This window comes from Hyaena hyaena, unplaced genomic scaffold (genome assembly GCF_003009895.1).
Source record: "Hyaena hyaena isolate Hyena2069 unplaced genomic scaffold, ASM300989v1 scaffold_491, whole genome shotgun sequence".
Lineage (NCBI taxonomy): Eukaryota > Metazoa > Chordata > Mammalia > Carnivora > Hyaenidae > Hyaena > Hyaena hyaena.
Genome location: NW_024081114.1, coordinates 51,252 through 75,489, shown reverse-complemented (window position 1 = coordinate 75,489; position 24,238 = coordinate 51,252). Strand labels below are relative to the sequence as shown.

The 24,238-nt window shown below is 44.3% G+C and overlaps 1 protein-coding gene across 2 annotated transcripts in view; it reads left to right on the top strand.

Annotated features, from left to right (window-relative positions):
* Window positions 1-18,578, top strand: part of ME3 (malic enzyme 3) — a 197,096-nt gene extending 178,518 nt beyond the window's left edge. For both annotated transcript variants that reach the window (XM_039254349.1, XM_039254348.1), the window contains 7 exons: window positions 10,214-10,311; window positions 10,577-10,690; window positions 12,567-12,672; window positions 13,285-13,427; window positions 13,995-14,168; window positions 17,357-17,455; window positions 18,339-18,578. In XM_039254349.1, coding sequence (XP_039110280.1) covers window positions 10,214-10,311; window positions 10,577-10,690; window positions 12,567-12,672; window positions 13,285-13,427; window positions 13,995-14,168; window positions 17,357-17,455; window positions 18,339-18,500 — 896 coding nt within the window. In that variant the 3' untranslated portion in view covers window positions 18,501-18,578. The remainder of the gene's footprint in view (window positions 1-10,213; window positions 10,312-10,576; window positions 10,691-12,566; window positions 12,673-13,284; window positions 13,428-13,994; window positions 14,169-17,356; window positions 17,456-18,338) is intronic.
* Window positions 18,579-24,238: the final 5,660 nt, after the last annotated feature.

The following is a 24,238-nucleotide window of genomic DNA, read 5'->3' as shown; positions in this document are numbered from 1 at the left end:
GTTATGTTGAGTGAAATAAGGCAGAGAAGGACAAATATCATATGTTTGCACGTATAGGAGGATTAGGAGGAACTTGATGGAGGAACAAGGGGGAGAAGAAGGGAAATGGTGGGGGAAAGGGAGAGAGGCAAACCATGAGAGACTCTTGAATGCTGACAAAAACTGAGGACTGATGGATGTGGGGGGGAGGGGGGATGGGCATGGAGGAGGACACTTGGGATGAGCACTGAGTGTTATGTGGAAACTAATTTGATAATAAACTATTTGTAAAAAAAAATTAAAAAAAATAAAGTTAAGAAAAATGGAAAACCATATAGCTATGCTCAAAAATACAAAAGGAACACTTATACGCAGAATTGAAGAGGATTGAGAGGGAGGGAGGAATGACAGTGGCAAACAGACCCCAAAAACAAGTCACATGTGATTGCTGGAGACAGACCCAACCCACCCTCATCAGAATATTCCCAGAATCCCACATACAAGAGGGGCTAGAACCAGGCTGCCACATGAAAATGACACTGGGGCCATGCTGCCTGCTCCAAATGCCAACCCAGCATCACATCCTTGGTGGAACAAGGAAGGTGGGACCGAGGGCTTCAGGATCTCAGCACACAGCTCCAAGAGGGCAGGGCCATGCCTGGAGCTGAGCAAAAGCTCCGGCACATAATCTGCACTGTCTCACAGCCAGTCCGGCTGCTCCGCACACTTAGGACTCAGCAACCCCACAGGGCCATCCGCATGGTGGGGCCTCTGGAGACCCACTGCTGGAAGGGTGAAGCGCTCTCCAGGACTGCCAACGGTCTCCTCTGCCCCCATCTCAGCCGGCTCACAGAGAGCCTCAGCCGCCCCAGGCTGGTTCTCGGTGAGAGGGCTGCCCACATGCTAACTGCTGACAGTCTCTTTGGGAGCTTTGGAAAAGACAGAGGCTCAGGTGACTTGTTTCAGCTGGGACCAGAGAAGCATCCATGCTCTTAGGAGAGGAGAGAGAGACCTGGAAGGGGGAGAGCGATAGGAATGATCATGCTGGAGGACAGGCCAGCTGGATTCTTCCACAGGAGCCAGATCCAGGACGCTGCTGGCCTAGTGACCGTGGACCTCCAGATCCCACTGCTAGCTCCTCATACAGTGTGGCTCGGGACGTGCAAGTCTAGCTGGCTTGTCCAGTGCAGAGCATCCTCCTATCCTATCAGTCTGCCCTGGACCTGCACTGCTCCCCAGTCCTACCACACACCTGAGGCCAGATGGCCTGTCAGGGTCCCTTGTGGCAGGTCAGGCCATCATCATTCCCTCACCCTTTCAAATTTTTCCTTGTGAGTCCAAGTGCTTAACAATCAGACCTTGGATTGAGACAAGCCTAATCTGAATCCCCATTTTCTTCCCTTTGGCTTTGGCCATTTGACTTAAATCCTTACAACTTTCTTTATCTGCAAAATGGGCATCATAGTATTAACAGCCAGGAATGATAATCAGCCAGTATCTACAGAATGACCAAGATGCTTTCAAAAGGCCAGCGTCTGGTTGACTAGACTCTACACCAATTCATTGTGAACCATTTCCATCATTACCACTGTTTATGGCGCCTGGTCATTGTAAGGACAGGAGTGATGTATAGGCAGGGATAGGCATGTAACAGTATACAGTTCTGGTACCTAATACAGATACCTTTGGTGCATAGTATGCTCCTGACACAAAGGTATGAGAGAGAGGGAAGATACCTAGGACAGTGAGGCTATGGTAGAGGTGAGGAAAGGAATGGGTGTGAGCACAGGACCGGGCAAAGCTGAGAAGGAGGCAGGACCTTTATCCACTTTCCACATATACCCCTATTCTTCTAGCCCATAGAATTCCTCACTGTTACATGAATTTTCTGCCATTCTGTGATTCTGAATGTGTCCCTTTGCCTAGAATTCTCTTCTGCTCTTGGCTGACTTCTGTGTGTCCTTCACCCCCTCCAAGGTACCACACCCAGGGCCAAGCCTGTCCCACTCATGTCTGGCTGATCCCATCCTTCTCCAGAGCCCAGGAAGTCACCCACTTTGCAGAATGCTTCAGAGTTCTCCAGAACTCAGACGTCATGATACCAAAGGGGCAGATGGAGAGGAGTGGCAGAGCTCTGAAGACTTTGTCCAGCTGATCTGTCCTATTTACCAGACACTGGGAGTTATTTCCAGCTCTTAGGGGTCTGCTGTCCCCTTCCCTACACCACGACCACACACATGGAACAGCATTTCCTGGACTTTCCGTTCTCTCTCCCTTACAGTGAGGATTCCTCTGGCCTTTTCAACCTTCTCTCTCCACAGCTTTCCTTTTCACCAAGCCCTGTGTTCTGTGCCTGCTCTTCACTTACAGGGCTGTCCCTGGCCCTGAGACTCCCATGGGCCTCTTGCATCTGATCCTGTCTCCTCTGTGATCTCCCATTAGCCTGTTGCATCAGGTAAAACCCCAGAGAAGCCAAGAAGATGGTAATTGCTCCTTCTTGTTCCTCCCAGATTGTGTCTGAGTAGGTCTAGCCCATCTTCTGCATGGGCCAGGAACTACCTTTAGAGAGTCCAGTGGTTCCAGAAAATTCTCATGACACACAAATAGGGCTGAAGTTGTCTAGAAGGCCTATGCTTGGTATCCAATAAGGGAATTTGAATTTTTCTGAGCACATATGCTGTTAATGACCTATGAATACAGTGTTCTATTGATCCTTATATATGCACGGCCAGGTGCAGCAAAGGCCCAGAACAGGCACCCAGTATACACTAACAAACAAGTGAGTGATGGTTGTCGGCTGCTTTTGAGGATGGGGGGAAGGTAATTATGTGGATCCTGGAAGCAGTCCTGGCCTTGCAGTGGATGAAACTCCGTCCCCCAGGGCACCAGGCCCCTGAAGCCACGTTGAGCAGACCCTGACTAAGCCTAACTCTCTGACCTTCCCTGTCTGGGACAGCAGTCTTGCCTCACCTACAAAATGGCTAATTCTTTACCTTTTTTCTCCAGTAACCCATTTTTCAGCATGGAAGTTCCCTTTAACTTCCTCAAATGTGACTATTAAAAACAGAATAGAAATTACATTTTCAGCTTGTCCTTTTGTGCTATTTCCTGAACGTACAACCTCTGATCCTCAGTTTGCAGGAAATGTAATTATGGAAGCTCCCTCTGAAGAGGAAAACTTGTTTTTCTTTCATTGTGAATGGGAAACAGCCAGTGACACTTTGGGCAGCCCAAGGGCACAAGCCATATTCAACAACAGCCCTGGACCCCTGGGTTTCTCCAGGTGGTACCTCCAGAAAGCTAAACAGCTTCCTTCCTCTCCACTTTTAATTCCTAGCACATTACCCAAGAGCTGCCCAAAATGAAAGTTAATAACGGAGATAACTATATTTGCCAGACTTTATAATATGGGGCTCATGAAATGCTGTTCTTCCTCTTGAGTTCTGGTCTGTAATCAGGGTAACCTGCCACTTCACAGGATGGCCTCAGAGGAAGATCCCAGAAAAGAGAGCATAAAGAAATAGTAAGGTAGCTGATGAGTGTGGGGCTCCAGGAGCCAAGTGCAGAAAGAGTTTCCCAAAGGGAAGATGAGCAGCAGTATCCAGTGCTGCCGAGAAGTCAGGGAAGAAGTAGCCAAGGACTGGCCACTGAATTTGGCAAAGTGGTAACACAAGTGACCTTGTCAAGAGGTAGGGACAGTTGCTTGATTGGACTGGGTTTCAGGGAGACTGAGAAAAAAGGAAATAGAGCCAATAAGTATATACAGCTTTTCCCAAGAAGGAATAGGGTAGGACTATAGAGAGTCAAGAGAGAGCCTTTTAAAGATGGGAGCTTGATGACATAGTTGTATTCTGATGGCAGTGATCTGGTGGAGGAGAAATTGATGATATAGAAGAAAGGAGAGAAAATTACAAAGGAGAGCAGGCAAAAATGATGGGATCTGGCACACACCTGGGGGTGTCTTTAGCTAGGACCAGGGACGGTTCATCGGTAGTAACAGGAGGAAAGGCAAACAAAATAGACATGGAGGAAAAGAGTTTACAGACTTGGAGGTAAGAGGATTCAGAAGTTCCCTCCTGATTGTGCTGTTCCCTTTGAACCTCACTTTCCACTTCTGAGATGGGGCGGCGGGGGAAATAGCTCATAGTACCTATTTGGTAGTATTTTGTGAAGATTAAATGAGCAAATGCAGATAAGCACATATATAGCACAGAGTCAAGGTGAGAGGGATCAATAAATAGCAGTTGCCCTTCTCTCCTTTCATTGAAATGTTCCCTTCTTTCCTATCAGATTTCCCATTGTTTTGTGTTCTCCACCCCTGCCAGAGCCATTGACATCCACTGCCTGTTTCACTTCCTTCTACCTCTACTACCCACACCCCTCAGTTCTCCCTCAGCAGGAGCTCATAATGCCCCACCCCTACTGCTTTCAAGTCCAGGGTCAGGAGAAGCTGGCTGAGCTTCAGGGACCACGAAGGGGTAGAAGCAGCACCCCAAGTATCCCTGCTCTGCTTCCAACTGAGTCACTGGAAGGGGCCCCAGTTTCCTCATCTGTGTGCTTGTTGTAGATCATGCTCTCCAGTCCCCATACAGCACTGGATTTCTGCAGGTAAGCCCAGTTATTCAGCTTGCAGGCTGTAACGAAGATAGATACCTGGCATCCAAGAAGGAAGAGACCTATCAAGCACGGGGGTCTTTGGGAGCTTCTCTGATGGAATGTCTTTGGCGCCATCTGGTGGCACACATTTTGCACATCTTCTTTCAGGAGGCAGATGTCCCCCAAATGGAATCAGATGAGCAGAAAACTCCCTCTCTATCCAGTAGAAGAAAACTAGTACTTCATGCAGAGAAGCCATCTAGTTCAGTGCATCTCAGACTTAAATGGGCATATAAATCATCTGAAGACCTTTGAAATACAAGCTCTGACTCAGTAGAACTAAAATGAAATCAGCTTTTGAGGGCCAGAGAGTAAGATGGGTGGAGTTGTTTGCAGAAAGAGAAATGGGGAGTAGCTGACACAAGTGGACTTCAAGAAAATAATAGACCAAGGTATTTAGGAATTTGGAGGATTGCCATACCATGCAATTCTCAATACCTGTGTAAGTGATTTCAGTAATTACTTAAATTGCTTTTTGATGCTTTCTTGGGTATTAGCTTGGTGTTCCTTTTGGATGCAGTACAGTACTGAGCCTGGCCATGACACAGCCCAGCTTTATTCAGGTTAGATGAAAAGAGGATCTGGGAGAAGAAAGGGAGGTTCAGGATGCCTGGCTGGGAAAAGCAGAGGATGTCTGGCAGAGGAGATCATTTGGGCCAAGTCTTAAGGAGTAAATCATGATGAATAGTAGCCAAAGTATGGAAAGAGTCCAAATATCCACCAATGGATGAATGGATAAAGAAGATGTGGTATATATATACAATGGAGTATTACTTGGCCATCAAAAGCAATACATCCTGCCATTTGCAACTTCGTGGATGGAACTAGAGGGTATTATGCTAAGTGAAATTAGGGAAAGACAAATATCACATGACTTCACTCATATGAGGACTTTCAGACACAGAACAGATGAACATAACGGAAGGGAAGCAAAAATAATATAAAAACAGGGAGGGGGACAGAACATAAGAGACTCTTAAACATGGAGAACAGAGGGTTACTGGAGGGGTTGTGGGAGAGGGGATGGGCTAAGTGGGTAAGGGGCATTATGGAATCTACTATTGAAATCATTGTTGCAATATATGCTAACTAACATGAATGTAAATTTAAAAAATAAAAGGAAGAAATAGCAACACAGAAATAATGATGCAGGAGGTCCTAAAATGGTAAACAGTATGGGCAAAGCACAGACATGTACAAAGATGTGACCTGTTAGGGAATGATCAGTAATGCACCTGGGACATAGAGTATGTGGGGAGGCATGAAGCTGCAAAAGTAGGTTGATGCTAACAGTATGCATTTTCTACATATAAACAAAAAGCACATCATGAACAACTTCCTCATAATTGTAATCAGTAACTTCATTCTCTAAAATGTAGGAATGAACCTATTTTGTTATCAGTGGTATCCTCAGTACCTCAGAGTCTTGTACATAATTGGTGCTTAATAAATAACTGAATGCAATTAATTCTAAACAGTTACCTCTAACTGCCGATTATGTTACAATTGTTTGTGCCCAAGCCTTGGTGAACAGGGAGTCCCTGAGGTCAAGGACTATTTTTTATTCATCTTCTGTAGTGTCTGTCATGGTGCCTATCACCTGGTAGGCCCTCAGTACATGCACAGTGAGCTCCTTGGGGACCCTCCAAAGGAGGTTAGGAAAGCAGTCCTAAGCCCTGCTGTGGGACCCTGTAACACTTTTGCAGTCCCCCAGGCCATTCTTGTGTGCAGGCTGGAGCTTGTACCCCACCTTCTTGTTCCTACCTTGGGTCCTACCTTCCAATGTCCACTAGTAGTCTCCAACTGTTTGCTGTACCCCTAGTCTTGGCCCAACACATGGCCTCTAAGCCAGGCACAAATCCAACCCAATATGCTGGGAGAAGGCCCTTCCCCAGAGCTAGCAAAGTACAAATCCCTTAGAAAACTGGAAAGAGAAAACAGGAAATTCACCTGTATTCCCACCCTGCAACCTTTAGTATTGTGTTGTTCCTTCCAGATTCTGTGTGTTTCATTACACAGAACAATCTTTTAAGTTTCTCTTCCTTCCAGCAAACTCAGTGAAGTATAGTTTAGTGGTTAAAAGCACAAGGCCTAGTGCTGCCTGAATGTCTCAATTGGTTAAACATCCAACTCTTGATTTCAGCTCAGGTCATGATCTCACGGTTCATGAGTTCAAGTCCTATGTCAGGCTTTGTGCTGACAGTGCAGAGCACTGGGGTTCTCCCTCTGTGCCTCTCTCTGCCCCGCCTCTGCTCTTTATCTCTCTCAAAATGAATTAAATAAACTTAAAAAAAAAAGAGCACAAGGCCTAGAGCCTGATTCCCTGGGTTCACATCCTCACTCTGTTATATAATCTTGGATAACTTAGAAAACTACTCTGTATTTCATTTTCCCAAGCTGTAAAATGAGGATGATAGTAGTTAGGATTAAACAAATAAATGTCCTTACAGTTAGACATGTAAAGCACTTAGAAAAATATCTGATGTTAATTACTAACTTAATAGCCTTTTCTATGTTGCCACATAATCTACATAATAATCATTTTTAATGGCTATAATGTATTCTGAGTGTCCACACTAGCCGATTTACTTAATTGTTACTCCTTTGTTAGATGTTTAAGTTATTTCTGGTCATTCCATATTAAAAATAACACTGTCATAAATATCCTAGGACATGCGTTTTGGATTTTTCCATACACAGATTCCCAGAAGTAGAAGTATGAAGTTAAAGGTCACAAGCATTTTATGCCTTTGGTCTGTATTGGGAAAGTTTTCCAAAAATGCTCATAGCATTTTAAAATACAATTTATGCTGGAATTTTTTACTTTTCACTACTCCCTCACCAGCCTTGGACAACATCAATTTCTTTATTTGTGCAACTTTAACATCCCACAGATAGTCCCACTGTAACTTTCTTTTCTTTGACTATCATGGAGGCTTCCCATTGCCCATATGATTACTGTATTATGAACTCTCTATCAGTAAGGGTCTACACCAGTTGCTTTAACAGAGAAAATACAAAGAATTGCTGATTTTGTATTTAAAAAACGAAAAGCCCTAAGGACCTGCTCCTTAGGGAACAAAGGGAAGGCCAGGTGGCAGCCAGCTAGCATTGGGGTCTCTGAGGGGTGAGCTATGAGGCTACTTCTGCAAGTGATGGACAGACTGAAACTAGATTCAACCACTGCTTCTGGAACAATCTGTTGTTGTGGAAGTGGAAAACCAAGGCTGTGGGGTTTCCAGATTTAGCAAGGTCAAAATGCAGCATGCCTACTTAAATTTAAATTTCAGATAAATAATAATTTTTAAAAAATATTTATGCTAATATTTCATGGGGCAGGCTTGCATTAAAAAAATCATTTATCAAAAATTCAAATTTAAATCTCCTACATTTTATCCAGGCAATCTCACAAGGCAGAGATGATGCTGGAAAAAGCGTTCTTCCTACCCCCTCACCCAGCCTTTCAGTCATCCTCTGGTGCCCCTTACTGGCAGAGCCCAGCATAAAGCCAGTTGGCAAAGATGGGAAGTGGTTTGCAGACAAAGCGGAGTGAAGGGTGGGTTACCTTGACACACCCCAGAGGAGCCCCTGGGCTCAGATATAGTCTTCCCTATCCTCAGTTTCCCCTAATTTATCAGGATGAATAACCACACCAGTGAAGTAACCCTCCTTCTTCGCCCATTGGTTTTATGGCAAAAAAAAAAAAAAAAAAAAAGTACCAAATGGCCAGGTGGCACTCTCAGCCCTCGATTTGGTAGAACCATGCTGTGAACTCTAATAGAGGCATTTGTTTCTTGGGAACCAAATATCTCCAATCTAGAGAGCACAAAATGGAAGAATTTCTGCAAGTGAGTTATCAAGTGGAATGGTGAAAGGAGCCACTTCCACTTCACCCCTTTGAGTTCCAGACCCAAGTATTCTGGCCATGGAAGAAAGAACACAGTGTATCATGTGCTAAGTCAAATCCCATATTGCATCTCATAAAATAGAATTTCACCATCTTCATAGTGTTACCTTGACTAAGTCTTAAGTAGGCTACTGATTCTACTGACCATTCTGCTGATCTATTAGGCCAGCTGCTCCTGGGTGGTAGAGTACACATTAAGACCACTGAATTCCATGGGCATAAGCCTACTGGTGCACTTCTATTACTGTGAAATAAATTCGTGATTAGAAGCCTTGTTGTCTAGAGTATATTAGGATGGTGAATAGGCTATCCACAGATTCCTAACATCCACAGATTATGGCACTGGTCAAGTATTATATATAGGGAAAGAAAATCTATATCCAAAATATATTTTTAGTCCAGTGAGGATAAATGTCTTTCTTGTCTATAATGGAAAGAGTCCAAAGTAATCATTCTGCTGCCAGGTAGATGGTTCTCCCAAGGAATTGTGCCATACTAGGATCTTAATGTCGGTGTCTGCCATTGACAGGTTAGTATTCAGCAGTAGCAGTAATAGGTCAGCCTTGATTAGAGGAAGTCCATGCATAGCCTCTGTCCTTGCCACCATGGCTAAGATTTTGTATGTAAACTCATTGAGCAAACATTAAGTGGCTGGAGGAGGACACTGACTAATATATATAGGACATGCCATTTTGTCCATCTGATTGAGAGACCCTATTTCATTATGCCCTTTGATCGATCAACTTTCATGTGTGGCACAAATTTGTTCACACTCAATACTTATCTACAAGAGGCCCATCCACATACCCCTTTCCCAGACTTTCTCATCACCAATCTTACTATTCTAACTCCCTCAACATCAGCTAAACCATAAGCAACTGCCAATGGATCAATATTGGTCTAGCCATCTCTTGGGCCAAAATGGACAACCAAATTTGCAACTTGAAGTCACGTGCATTAGGAGTACTTTCCTATTACCCTTTAGGATTACCCTTCATTGGGGCTGTGAAGCTGCAACCATAAATGTCTCAATGATTCCAGCATATCATTAAGCATAGTCTGTAAACCAAGCCCAAATTTCTTTCTCCTTGGTCATATGAGGCCCTAGTTGTGCACTGAGGGAGAGGAAATCATGCAGCAGGAGTAGGTGTCAAATGAGTCTGAGCCATATGCTTATGCAACTTATTGGTACCTTTCTGATGGGCTTAAGCCGCTGGTATGCTACTGGGCACACTCAGCCTTGTGATTTGGTGGATAAAATAGCTCAGATCACATGGCTACTTAATGTCTCATGGCTACTTTGTGGTTTCATTTTTAATATTTTTTATCCCCCTTAAATTATTCTGTAAGCTCCATGCTTCTTTTTGGCCTCTATTTTTTGTACTTGTCATTTCATTTATGAATGATGGTGGTAGCAACACCTGACTATATGATCCTCTCTCCCAGGGTCTAGCAACAATCCAGGAGCTGTTTTTTAAAAGAGTATTTCTCTACAAAAGAGGGTATATCTTTGCTCCAAAGCCTGCATGCTTACAGGCTTGACTTCTGTAAGGACTAAGGAAAATTCCTTCTTCGGCTACACGTTCTAGGTGTGGGGAACTCTGCCAAAGGTCTTCTCTTAGTGGTTGGGAGCTACTGACCAGAGATAGATCTCAGTGCCCTCTGTTACAGGCACAGCCTCTGTCGCTGTGGCAGGGATCCTGGCTGCTCTGAGAATCACCAAGAACAAGCTCTCCAATCACGTGTTTGTTTTCCAAGGCGCAGGTGAGGTAGGTGCCATCAGGAGAATAAGGATGGGCGGAGAAGCATGAAGGAAGGGAGGTGTTCAAGGGTTCCAAGAAGAGGAAACAGCACAGGTATATTGTGATAACTGCAGCTGCCTGGACACCAACATTTGGGTGTCTCAAAGGCTTAACTGGGCCTTCTAGGAGTAGGGGGAAAGGTGTGGGAAGAGAGGATCTTGGTAAAGCATTTGATAAATGGTGAGCAGCCATTTGCCTTGTATCTGAACATCCACCATATGCCCCCTCCCAGGCAGCCATGGGCATTGCCCATCTCCTTGTCATGGCTCTCAAGAAAGAAGGCATACCCAAGGCAGAGGCCACAAGGAAGATCTGGATGGTGGACTCCAAGGGACTCATTGTCAAGGTACTGTCAGTCTGGAGACTTAGATATTTCTTGACACCTACAGTTATTGGAACTGGACTATAATAGGTCTCCAAGGGGCAAAGTACTCAAAATAGATGGCAACAGGAGGGCAATGTCCTAATCTCCAAAGCAAGAGACACAGCCCAGAGTAGCCTTAATTGATCTTCCAAAAGCTTTAAATATGTGGGCAAGTGTGTGTATGTAGGCCCCTTCCAGCTTTATTTCCTACCACTTCTTGCCTTGCATGAACCTCCAGCCACAGTAAATCATAGTTTTCCAGAAGTAACATGCTCTCTCTCTCTCACATTCTTGCATATTTTGTTCCTCTGCTTGAAATGCACTTTTTTTTTTTTACCTACCCACTCTCAACCCTCAGCCCCCATCTGTTTCCTCCTTGTCTTCTATTACTTCCTCCAGGTTGCTTTCCCTGAACATCTAGGTATCAATTCATTTCCTACAATTATTCTCATGTAGCCTCCATACATCGCTCTTGCCACACTGTAGGACAGCTCCCCACTAAGCTATATAGTCTTCATACCAATGCCTGGCATCTAATGAGTACATAATTATGTTTGAGGTATGTGTGAAAGAATGAATGAGAGAGAAACAGTCCAGCTTCTGACTAGAATGTGGTGAGGGACACAATTGGATGTCCTCGTCCTTTAGGACTTCACTGAGCACTCCATGTTTTAATGCCCCAAATTTCATTTACATAGAATGGCAGTGAAAGATTTTTTTAAAAAAGATGACAGATGGGGCGCCTAGGTGGCTCAATTGGTTGAGCATTCGAACTGAATCAGCTCAGTTCATGATTCCAGGGTCCTGGGATGGAGCCCCACATCAGGCTCTGTGCTGAGTCTGGAGCCTGCTTAAGATTCTCTCTCTCTCTTCCTCTGCCCGTTTCCCCCATTGTAGTGTCTCTCAAAAATAAAAATAAATAAAATAATAAAAAGATGACAGAGATAGGAATAAGGGGAGTACATGGGGCTCTCAACCAAGAACAGCAGAGACCTTCAAGGAGAAACTCACCTCCTGTTGTCTCATATAGAGCCCAGTTACCACTAGAAGGAATTTCTCCTCTCACCCCACATCATTCCAGAGCATAAGGCAGGCACAGGTAAAAGCTGTCAGAGATTGCCACACTTCCATTTTGCCACCTTCCAACATTAGTTTGTTCATCCCATTGAACTCACCCCTACTTAAATATCTCTCAAAGCTGTTGTCTTCACCCTGATTCTCAGGCAGCCAGCTGACCCAAGGGATTCATCAGAAACCTTTGTACCATTTACCAGACTGTCACCCACTGACGCCTATTGAAGAAATGGAAGGAATCCTGAGCTTGTTGGGAACAGCCAACCTTGACAAGCCTTCCCTGGAGCTTAGCTTATTGTTATTCCTAGGGATGTTAATGACATTCAAATTAGCTCCCTGACCTTAGGGGAGAGTGCAGGCCCCCAATCCCTCAATTGCCCCTGTGGGTGCTGGACACCTTGGAGCCAAGAGTCTTAGTCAAACACTTTATGAGTCTAAAGTGTCTAAAGTCTAAAGTCAGATACTTTATGAGTCTTTCTGTGCTGGGCCCAGAAGCCATGACCCTAGCAGCACAAAGAAAGGCTTTATGGATTCTCCATGTGTGACTTGGGTTATAGAAACCCACACATACACACACGCACTGTAATACAAACACACATTAAAATCCTCAGGTTCCACCTTAGATTTTACCAGATCTTCTCAAGAGGATCGGCCAAGAGGCTTCTCATAGCTCAGACCAAAGCACAGTGCTCCACAGGGCATGCTGTCAGGATTTCCAGATTGATCCATGTCCTGCCCAGCAGTTCTCACTGCCAAGCTGCATTGTGTTTTCCTTTCCCTGCAGGGGAGGAGCCACCTGAACCATGAGAAGGAGATGTTTGCCCAAGACCATCCTGAAGTGAACTCTCTGGAGGAAGTGGTGAGGCTGGTGAAGCCTACGGCTATCATAGGTAGGAGGAGGCAGGAGGCCCCCTGTTCAACCCAGCTAACCCTCTTGACTTGCAGGTGGAAACTGAGGCTCAGCATGGAGGCCTAAGTAATCAGTGGAAGCACAGCTCTCTCCCCTATCCCACGTCCACTTCAGTGCCACAATCTTTTATTGAGTGACTACTGTACAAAAACCATAGAACTAAGGCACCAAGATAGGGCTTAGTCATGCAGAATTATCCAGTGTGATGGAAAAGCACAGGGCTGGTCTGTCTGAGAGGAGATGAGCGCTGCTCCCCCAAAGAGGGAACCTTGGCACCTCTCTATGGCCTGGGAGACTAGCCGACTCTAAAGGACAATGCCCAAGAATGCCTTCACCGGTACATCTTAACTTGGCAGGGACCTGAAGTGGACCAGTGTTCCCTTAGGAATTAACCAGAGATCTTACTCAGTTCAAGCAAGAAGACCCTTTTCTCTTTGGCTCCCTCCATTCCTATGGCAGATGCTATCTCCAAGACTCCTAAGTCTTTCATGTTGTATCTGGATCCCTACCACCACCACCACCACCATTACCAGGAGAGGAATGGGTTGTTAATAAAGAGTAGGCCTCCCTACTACCCCCCTTTTCCCTGTAGGTGTTGCTGCCATCGCAGGAGCCTTCACGGAGCAGATTCTGAGGGACATGGCCTCCTTCCACGAGCGCCCTATCATCTTTGCCCTGAGCAACCCCACCAGCAAGGCCGAGTGCACGGCTGAGAAGTGCTACCGGGTCACTGAGGTCAGCGGGGAGTCCTTCTTTCCCCAGGCTGAGAAGACACAGTAACAATAATTATGAGTAACCCTCTGAGAGTGAAAGAAAAATCCCCACATCACTGATGAGGAAAATGAGGTTCAGAAAGATGAAATAACTTGCCCAAGGTCACAGAGCTAATAAGGAGTGGAGCTGGTCCTTAAACCCAGGTCTGACTCCAAAGCCCATACTCTTACCATCCTGTTATACTGCTCAAGATTCCTCTAGTAACATAGAGCTTTGACCAGAACCTGAAGTATTTATAGACTCTAGGGTCACTTGCGTACCTGTCATGTCTTGGGTTAGCCCTCTTGTGAGGTGACAGGTTAAAAACCTTCACCTTTCAGTGATTTCTTGACTGCCAGGTAACTCAGTGGCAGCTCTTTCCAGTCAAATGAACAAGTGTGCTCTCAGCACCTGTAATGTGCTCAGCACAATGCTGAGCATGTGGGAAAGGATGAAGAAGGGTCCAACCTCTGGGAAATAAAACTTGGCCACCATTACTGCCTGAAGCCGATCTCCAGGCTCCATCTCTGGTTTTCTTCCTGCCTCCAGGGCCGAGGGATCTTTGCCAGTGGAAGTCCTTTTAAGAGCGTGACTCTGGAAGATGGTAGAACCTTCATTCCTGGGCAAGGAAACAATGCCTATGTGTTCCCTGGAGTGGCTCTGGGAGTCATTGCTGGCGGGATCCGGCACATCCCAGATGAGATCTTTCTCCTGACAGCAGAGGTATCGCTCTCCCTGCTCTCTTGCATGCTCCCAACAGGGCCTGTGATCTATACAGATACCAGACTGGGCCCCCAAAGAATCCTTCTCTTATCTCTTCTACCCACTTGCCCCTAACCCTAGCAATGGATCCTCAAAATGGTTGAACCACAAGCTTCTCTCAAGATCACCTTGAGTCTTAAATTTCTCTCATGTAACACACACAATATTTTTTTTTTACACACACAATATTTTTAAGGGAGTATAGGGAATAGTGGGAGGAAGTATGCACAGGAAGCACTGGCAGTGAGGAGACATAATCTGCTTCTTGCCTCACAGCTGTGCCCATTTGCATGCCTAGAACAAGGGAGGTGCCACCAAAACCATCTGAAATTAGGCTCATGGACCATGACAGGCATTGGATTCTTCCATCCACTGATCGTGGCCATGTTACCAGGGTAACTTGTTGCAGAATAAGCCCCACTAGGGTAGCTTTGTGTTAGGAAGGGATAGGTTGCAAGTCTGAATCTGAGTACTTGGATATTAAACACAGATATGGAGGTACTCTTGCTGCAGGTATCTTACTAGAAACATTCCCAAAATGATTCTTTACTGGACATGATGAAAACAATGAAAGAACTCATTAAGAATGACAGCCCACATTCCTAATAATAGTGATTAGTAATAAAAGCTATAGTGGCTTACATTTACTGAATGTTTACTAAATGCCAGGCCCTTCACAATTACCCTCACTCTGTGGAAGCCAAGGCATAGAAATGTCTCTTTAGGGAGGTTAAACTAATCAAAACTATAAACAAATCCTAAATCTATCCCCAATGAGCTCCAAAGGTTCTACTGTGATTTCTGACACATTTGTATTTCCCCATCACTGTGGCACTGATGAGAGCCCCAAACCAGCAAGACATGGAAATGGCTTCCACACAGCCCTATCTAGCTCCATTTCTATGAGCCACACAAGGAACTGTCTCATGCTTTAGGTTCCTTCTTACTATGTTTTGGTCTTTGAGCACTGACTCCACAAGGACACACAAGTAGCATAGGCATGCAAGCACAGTATCCCCCAAGCCATAGTGCACACTAGCTATGGCTTTGTGCCATGGCCCTCTGACCATCTTGTGTGAATATTCTGATATTTTTTCTTATTGCTATGTAATTGGGGGTGGTGTGCTGTGGCCGTGGGTGGAACTATTTGAAATCCCCATGGGATGGAAGAGTCACTTCCTGCTTGGATTAGCCTGAAAGTAAATCCTCCTGTTGTACAGAAACAAGGTTGCTAGAGCCTTCCTATATGACCCCAAGAGATATCTGTACCTCCACTTCCTAGTGCTGTGGGACCATTCAATTCCAGTGTTTCATGAACAGTGTCCATCAATTACACAGGAACCTCTCCTCAATGCATGTATTAATCTCTTGCTACAATCTCTTGCAAAATCCTTCCGTTCTAGAAGCTGACTGTCTGGTCTTCAAAAAGCTGGCAAGTTATATTTCTGAAAAGGGTGCTTTTAAATTAAGACAATTGAAGACGAATTTGACTTCCCTATGGAAAAAAACAATATAGCTTTTAGGATATTTACATACCTCATTCCACCTTGACAACTCTGTAAAATAAATATAGTGATTATCCCTATGTGATACACAAGAGAGGTGAGACACAGAGGGTCTAAGTTCTTCACACAAGGTCAATGGGCTTGTGAGCAATAGCACCAGGATGGCTCCAGCTGATTTACCCCAAGCTGCAGCACAGCATGACCATGGGAATCTTGCTTCCCTCTCATCCCATTTTCTATACCTCCACCAATAAAAACCTTCAAAACCTGGAACAGTCCATCTCTCTCATTTCAGACAGTCGAATGGCTCCTCAGTGCTTATAGGATAAAGCCCAAACTCCTTCACAAGGTTTCCATACAAGGCGTGTCATCACTAAGCCCTCCTTCCCTTTCCACCCTTTAGCCTCCCCCTACCATCAACGTAGCCAAGGTTCTTTTTCAGAGTCAAAAACTCACACTCTCACTCCCACCTCTCTCCAAGAAATTGCATGGGTTATAGCCTCTCCACTTTTGAGTAATTCATACTTTGTCCTTCAGGTCTTAGCTGTGTCTCTTCTGGGAAGCTTTTCTGAGGATGGCAGACTGGGCTCTGCCTTCCTCTATGCCTGTATGCCCCCTCTCCTTGCACTCAATTCTATGTTATAATTGTTGTACCTGTTTGTTAATTGTCTACTGACCCCAGACTACAGGAGGAAAAGGGCTTCTCCGCCATGGATCCTCAGCAACTAGCACAGAGCCTGGCATATCACAGAGCTCAGTTAATGTTTGAATGAATGGAAAAGAGAGATAAGATGAAAATGAGGCAGAAGAGGAGGAGGCCCACTTTTCTAAAATCAGCCAGACTGAGGCAAGACCAACTCCTTTGGCTCATCCGTTCTGGGACACACATCTCAGAGAGCACAAGGACTTTTCCCAAATTTAAATCTGACACAAGAAGATTGGGTAGGAATGGATTCAGAGCCAGCACATAACAGAAGCTGTTCTGCAAGGCTGGCTGAGCACCAGTGCCTGAGGCTGGAGGATGAGGCTTGTGGGGGAGAGTTGAGCCTCAGAGACAGGCTCTGAACTGGGAAGGAAGCTGTGGGAGGTGCTGTTCCCAGGATGATGTGCATAGGACATTCATTCAAATAAAGCCTAAGGCCCCTTTGTGGTGTCACTCACAGGAAAAGAAACCTTTCCTCAGGGCTGGAGGAGACTTCAAGGAGCTCTGAACAGAGACAAGATGGCCAGGATGGGTACCCAGGATGTTACTAAACATGTAGAAGAAGATGGAACTCAGGAAGTGAGGGTCTCAGGGATCTCTGTGCAATAGGCTGGACCAGCCAGAGGGAGATCTGAGAGTCTACTTTACAAGCCACAGGTTTATTCATCTTGGTCTTAGTGATTCTCCTTTAGAATTCAGGGTCTCGTATTACTTAAAGCCTCAGCCAGTCTCTCAGTACAGAGAGCTGTAGGACAGGATGTGTCCTTGCCTAAAAGCCCAAGCACTAAGCTCCCACTGGGCCATGAGGCGGTAGAGACCACAGTGGGGGATGACCATGGTTGGTGGCCTATGTGGGGTGAGGTGAGTCTCTGGGGTAATGGGTTGGGCTTGTTCTGGGAAGGCAGAAACTCAGCTTATTCCTCTCGGTTCTCTCTCCCCAGCAAATTGCCCAAGAGGTCTCTGAGCAGCATTTGTCCCAGGGGAGACTGTACCCACCACTCAGCACCATCCGAGATGTGTCTCTGAGAATCGCCATCAAAGTAAGGAGCATCATGCCCCCAGGAATGTGGGTAGTGAGGCTCAACAACCTCCTCTCTCTCCAAGTTTAAGAGCGCTAAGGGAATGGCAATGATGGAGACATTCTGAGCTCCTTGGGCTGCGCAGCCCAAAGCTGGGTGAGAAACTCTTGTCTGCAGCTCAAGCCCCACCCCCAACACCCACTCAGGCCAGTTCTGAGAAAGCTCCTGGATTTCCCCTCAAACACCAGGCAAAAAGGTCATTAAAGTCCATAGTCTATGGAATGAAATGTGGGTGGAATTTTAAAAAAATGAATCATAAGAGCCATTTATACAGAAAAGTCAGTTTTCCTAGTATCATGGAAAGAGCTCAGGCTTTTAGGTCCCAGCTCCACCAATTACTTCACTTTCCTGAGCCTCAATTTCCCCCTTTACCAAAGGTGCCAGTAATTCCTTTCTCCCAGAGTTTGAAGAAGATTAAAGAAGACCGTGAAAAAGCTCCATACTCTGTGCCTTTCTGGCCAGAGTAGATGGTCATTTCCCTGCTTTATCTTAGAATGACTGGGCCATGGGGTGATCAGGTTCATGGAATATTCCAAAGAAAAACATCATCCTAGAGACCTTGCAGAGATGATGGGTTTCAGGGAATCAGAACATAGTGCAATAAAGACTGTCCCCAACACTGATAATTATTGAATATAGATAATGATTGTATTAGGGTTTATTATACTGTAATTTTTATTAGTATATATATTTTACATTTTCCATAAGTTTTCAAAATGATTTCAGAAGACACATTGCACAAGAACATCTGTTCCCCATGGGGCATTCCCCTTCCACAGGCTCCCAAGCAACCTTCAGGCAACTTTTAGGCAGGCTTCTCCTCAGGTTCTATGTTTTTCCCTAGGTCCTCGACTTCGCGTACAAACACAACCTGGCCTCCTACTACCCAGAGCCCAAGGACAAGGAGGCTTTTGTAAGATCCCTGGTCTACACTCCAGACTATGACTCCTTTACACTGGACAGCTATACTTGGCCCAAGGAAGCCATGAATGTTCAAACAGTCTGATGCAGTCTCAGAGGCTGGTGTGGGGCTGGAACAAGCCCAGAGTAATGCTGACAATATAAATGGGTTCTAAAATGGCCATCTTTGTCACTGTGTTTTTCCTTTGAACTTTCCGGTGTGAGGGGAAATACCAAGGCACTCAGTGAATGAGAGCCTTGTTCCTGAAAGTCCTGAGAATTCCCTTTTCTGTAACCCTCTTCAGGCTTCCTCCCTGAGAATTTCTTCATCCAGTTGCCAACAATTAGCTAGACCTTATGGGAAATCTAGACTCCTTCCTAGAACTCTGCGTTGACAGAGCTCAGAGTCTAGTGAAGGAAAATGGGTATGGACAATTCATTTTGCCACAGGTGACAAAGTGGTAAGTCTGTGAAAGAAATGCAAAGGTCAAAGGTGTTCAGAGAAGGGAGGAGACACTTTCTCTGAGGCCATAAGAGAAGGCTTCAGGGGAAAAAGTGTGCACGCTGAGTCCCAGGAGTGAAGGATAGGTAGGAGTCTTGGGAAAATGAGGAAGGTTAAGAACAGCCACTGGCCAGAAAGCATGGCCCATCCATGAGGGAGTTCAATCCCTGTTGGAGGAATGTAAACCCTTCAAGATTTAGATGGGTATGAAGACTGAGTACCTGAAGGCAACTTACTAGTCTAAAATAGTCACTGACATGTGGGTTATTTAATGTTAGGATTCCTTTTTGTTTATTACTAAAAGGAAAACTAAAGAAATGCGGGTGTGGAGGGGCCAGCAAGACATGGAATGAAGAGGAAGAGAGGAAGAAGACAGTGAGAGGAAGAGAACTGTGGAATATTAGGGAAGACTTCATTTCATTTTCCTGGCTCTGGAATTTGCTCTCTCTCCCACCCTTTACTCTGAAGGAATTCAGCAAACCAGGGCAGTATTCTTATAAAATGGCTTTAGTATGTCCTGGCAGTTTGTTAGACAAGTTCAGCCATCACTTTCACCTACCTCATGTCCAGCAGCAGACACCTGGGGAGGGCAGGTGGAGACAAGCCTACAGCCCCTGCGATCAAAAACCCTGATAAATTGCTAGGACCTATTGAGATGACAACTTACAACCACTAATTTTATTGTATAACACAGAAAACAGTGAACCATGCTTAGGGACCTACTGCCACTGGCACTTGCTGCCACCTCAGCCTCAGAATCCTCCTTTCCCACAATGAATAGGTCCTATGTAGCCACCTCCCAGTGATAGGACTATTGGGCTCCTGGAAGAGTAATTAGCAAAGACACCAATCACTTCTTGCCCAGGTCTTCTTCTTCCAACACTGCTTCCTTGGTGCTGGTGCTAAGCCAAGCATATCCTGAGAAAACATCCCTGTTCTAGAATCCCTGGGTTCACAGACAATGAGAAGCTCTTCAGAAGAGGATTTGAAGTGAAGCAGGAATCTGAACACCAGGGAATATTTACACAATCTTTTCTATATCCTGTACTCCAACTACACATCCTTTATACTCGGTGTAATAGAAAAGAAAAGGTAGTCTATCCACCAAGAAGATGTAACAACTGTAAATATTAATGTGCCCAATGTGGAATCACCCAAATATATAAATCATTTAACAACAAACATAAAGAAACTCACTGATAATAACAATAATAGTAGGGGACTTTAACACCTCACTTACAGCAATGGACAGATCATCTAAGCAGAAAATCAACAAGAAACAATGGCTTTCAATGATACACTGGACTGGATGGACATAAGATGTATATTTAGAACATTTCATCCTAAGGCAGAAGGATTCACATTTTCTCAAGTGCACATGGGACATTCTCCAGAATAGATCACAACTGGGTCACAAATCAGTGCTCAACAATACAAAAAGATCGAGATCATACTATTCATATTTTCAGACCATAATGCTATTGATACTTGAAATCAACCACAAAAACTTTGAGGTTAAAAAATATCAAAAACATCTACTAGATGGCAGGGCCAAGATGGCAGAACAGTGTGGAAGTTTTTTTGCATCTCTCATCCCTGAAATGTGGCCAGATCAACACTAAACCATCTTGCGCACCTAGAAAACTGATTTAAGGATTAACACAACAATCTGCACAACCTGAACCACAGAACTCAGCAGGTACGCAGTGCAGAGAGCTGAACTGGGGGAGAGAGAAACTGTGGAGGGTAGGAAGTTGTTTTTGCTTGCAAAGAGAGGATGGAGACGGAGTGAAAGTACAGGAAAAGCACCCCTGCAAAGCAGCTGGAGGGAAAGAGGAAACGAGGGAACAGCCACAAGGGTCTGAACTAAAAAGGGAGAAAGGAGAGGGTTTAAATTTCATTAAGACTCTATAAACAGAGTGAGCACAGAGTCTGAAACTCCATTCCTGGGTACCTGGCATTGCTCCAGTGGAAGGGCAAATCCTCAGTAGAAGAGAGCGAGGTCTGAGGGGACTGCGGGCCACTCAGGGAGTGGGGACTCCCCTGCTGGAAGGACATTTGATAGAGACTGTGTGGTCTCCACACAGGCAAAGGTCCCAGCGGACCCTGGAGAGCAACCACATTTACTGGTGTTGGAACACGGACCTTAAAGTTAAAGCCTGGCACCAGATGTGTATTGTGATCTGCCATAGTCCCTGAAACACTGCTGCTACACATCATGGGAACTTTTTCTGGGCTGGGCTGGCACTTAGCTGCAGTCTCTCTGCATCAGCAGCAGCAGGGTCTTGTGACTGTTCCTGGGGGCAAGTTGGCTCCTGGCCATTGCTCAACGAGACCCTCCCCCAGAGGGTCAGAGCAGGTCAAAGCCACAGTCTCTCAGAAGTGAGAGGTTGGGAAACACAGCCCTGACTGAGATAAAACTCAGGAGGGAGGTGCTGCCTGACAGCCTGATGGCTTAGTCACAGACAGTGTAGATGCAGGGAATGAAGGGGTACTTGACGGCCTGTTGGGGAGAACAGAGTTCTGACACAGGTAGAGACTGGGTAGCTGGGTGACACCATTTTCATCCCTCCCACACATGCGCATACATGCCTACACATGCCACAACAATCCACCCCAGTAAGCTAAGCAGCACCATCTAGTGGAGAACCAAGCCATTACACTAAACCCTGCACAACTGGGCTAAGTGTGCTCTTGACAAACACAAGTCTCTCCACCTGCTTAGTTTACAGACCATAAAGGGCTTCATAATTTGACTTCTATGGGAAACTGGATGTAATTTCAATCATATATCATTCTGTTCGTTGGTTCTTTATTCAATTTTTTTCTTATTCTTGAATACAGAAAAAGAAAAACCTTTATTTTCCATTTTTATTAAAAGGTTTTTATTTTTGTAAATTTTAAAAATTCTATTTTACTTCCATCATTTCATTTTATTCTCTTTTATTGTATTCATTTTTTTTTCAAATTTCCTTTTCCTTTTTATCCTTTTGCTTTGTTTTTCTTTTCTTATCTTTCACTTTTTTTCTCTAATCTGTCAAGTTTCTTTCAACAACCAGACCAAAACACACCTAAAGATCTAGCATCATTTATTTGATTTGTGTTGTTTTAATTTTTTTACTTTATTAATTCTTTTTCTTCCTTCACAATGAAGAAATGAAGGAACTCACCCCAAAATAAAGAACGGGAAGAAATGATAGCCAGGGATTAATCAACACAGATACAAGCAAGATGTCTGAACCAGAATTTAGAATCACAATAATAAGAATACTAGCTGGGGTTGAAAATAGATTAGAATCCCTTTCTGCAGAGATAAAAGAAGTAAAAGCTAGTCAGGATTAAATAAAAAATGCTATAACTGAGCTGCAATCTCAAATGCATGTCATGGTGGCAAGGATCGACGAGGCAGCGCAGAGAATCAGCTATATAGAGAACAATGAAGTAAATGAAGCAAAAAAAAAAAAATGAAGCACAAAAAGGGGTGGGAGTAGCTAAGTTGCCTCAGGAAACTAAGGCAGAAGAGCACGAAATAAGAATTAGAGAACTCAGTGATTCATTAAAAAGGAATAACATCACAATCATAGGGTTCCCAGAAGATGGAGAAAAAAGGGGTTAGAAAATTTATGTGAACAAATCATAGCATAAAACTTTCCTAACCTGGGGAAGGACACAGACATCAAAATCCAAGAAACACAGAGAACTCCCATTAGATGCAACAAAAACCGACCATCAACAAGGCATATCATTGTCAAATTCACAAAATACTCAGGCAAGGAAAGAATCATGAAAGCAGCAGGGGAAAAAAGTCCTTAACCTACAAGGGATGACAGATCAGGTTCTCAGAAGACCCATCCACAGAAACTTGGCAGTCCAGAAAGGAGTGGCACAATATATTCAATATGCTTAATTGGAAAAATATGCAGCCAAGAATTCTTTATCCAGAAAGGCTGCCATTCAAAATAGAAGGAGACATTAAAAGTTTCCCAAACAAAAACTAAAGGTGTTCATGACCCCTAAACCAGCCCTGCAAGAAATTTTAAGGTGGAGAAAAGATGAAATATATAGCACCCAAATATATAAATCAATCACAAACATAAAGAAACTCGTTGATAATAATACCATAATAGTAGGGAACTTCAACACCTCACTTACAGCAATGGACAGATCATCTAAGCAGAAAATCAACAAGGAAACAATGGCATTGAATGATACACTGGACCAGATAGACTTAACAGATATATTTAGAACTTTTCATCTTAACACAGCAGAATACACATTCTTCTCCAGTGAACATGGGACATTCTCCAGAATAGATCACATCCTGGGACACAAATCAGCCCTCAACAAGTACAAAAAGATCGAGACCATACCCTGCATATTTTCAGACCCAACACTATGAAACTCGAAATCAACCACAAGAAAAAAATTGGAAAGATAACAGGCGCCTGGGTGACTCAGTCAGTTAAGCATCCGACTTTGGCTCAGGTCATGATCTCATGGTTCATGGGTTCGAGCCCTGCATCCGGCTCTGTGCTAACAGCTAACTCGGAACCTGTAGCTTGCTTCGGATTCTGTGTCTCCCTCTCTCTCTGACCCTCCCCTGCTCATGCTGTCTTCTAGCCAGTTTGATCAAAACAAAATGGAAAGGACCCAGATAAATAAAATCAAGAATGAAAGAAGAGAAATCACAGCCAATACTGCAGAAATACAAAAAATAATAAGAGAATATTATGAGCAATTATACAGCAATAAAATGGGCAATCTGAACGGACAAATTCCTAGAAACATATAAACTACCAAAACTGAAACACAAAGAAATAAAAATTTGAACAGACCCGTAATCATTAAAGAAATCAAATAAATAATCAAAAATCTCCCAAAAAACAAGAGTCCAGGGCTAGATGGCTTTCCAGAGGAATTCCACCATCCATTCATTCATTCATTCATTCATTTTGCTTATTCTCAAGTTGATTTCCATGTAACACCCGGTGCTCATTCCAACAAGTGCCCTCCTTCATGCTCATCACCTCTTTTCCCCTCTCCCCTAATCCCCTCAAACCTCAGTTTGTTCTCAGCATTAAAGAGTGTCTTATGGTTTGCCTCCCTCCCTCTCCTTATCTATTTTTCCCCTTCCCCTTCCAAATGGTCCTCTGTTAAGTTTCTCCTGTTTCACATATGAGTGAAAACATATGGTATCTGTCCTCTGCCTGACTTATTTCACTTACCGTAACACCCTCGAGTTCCAGCCATGTTGCTACAAATGGCCAGGTTTCATTCTTTCTCATTGTCATGTAGTATTCCACTGTATAGATAAACCACATCTTCTTGATCCATTCGTCAGT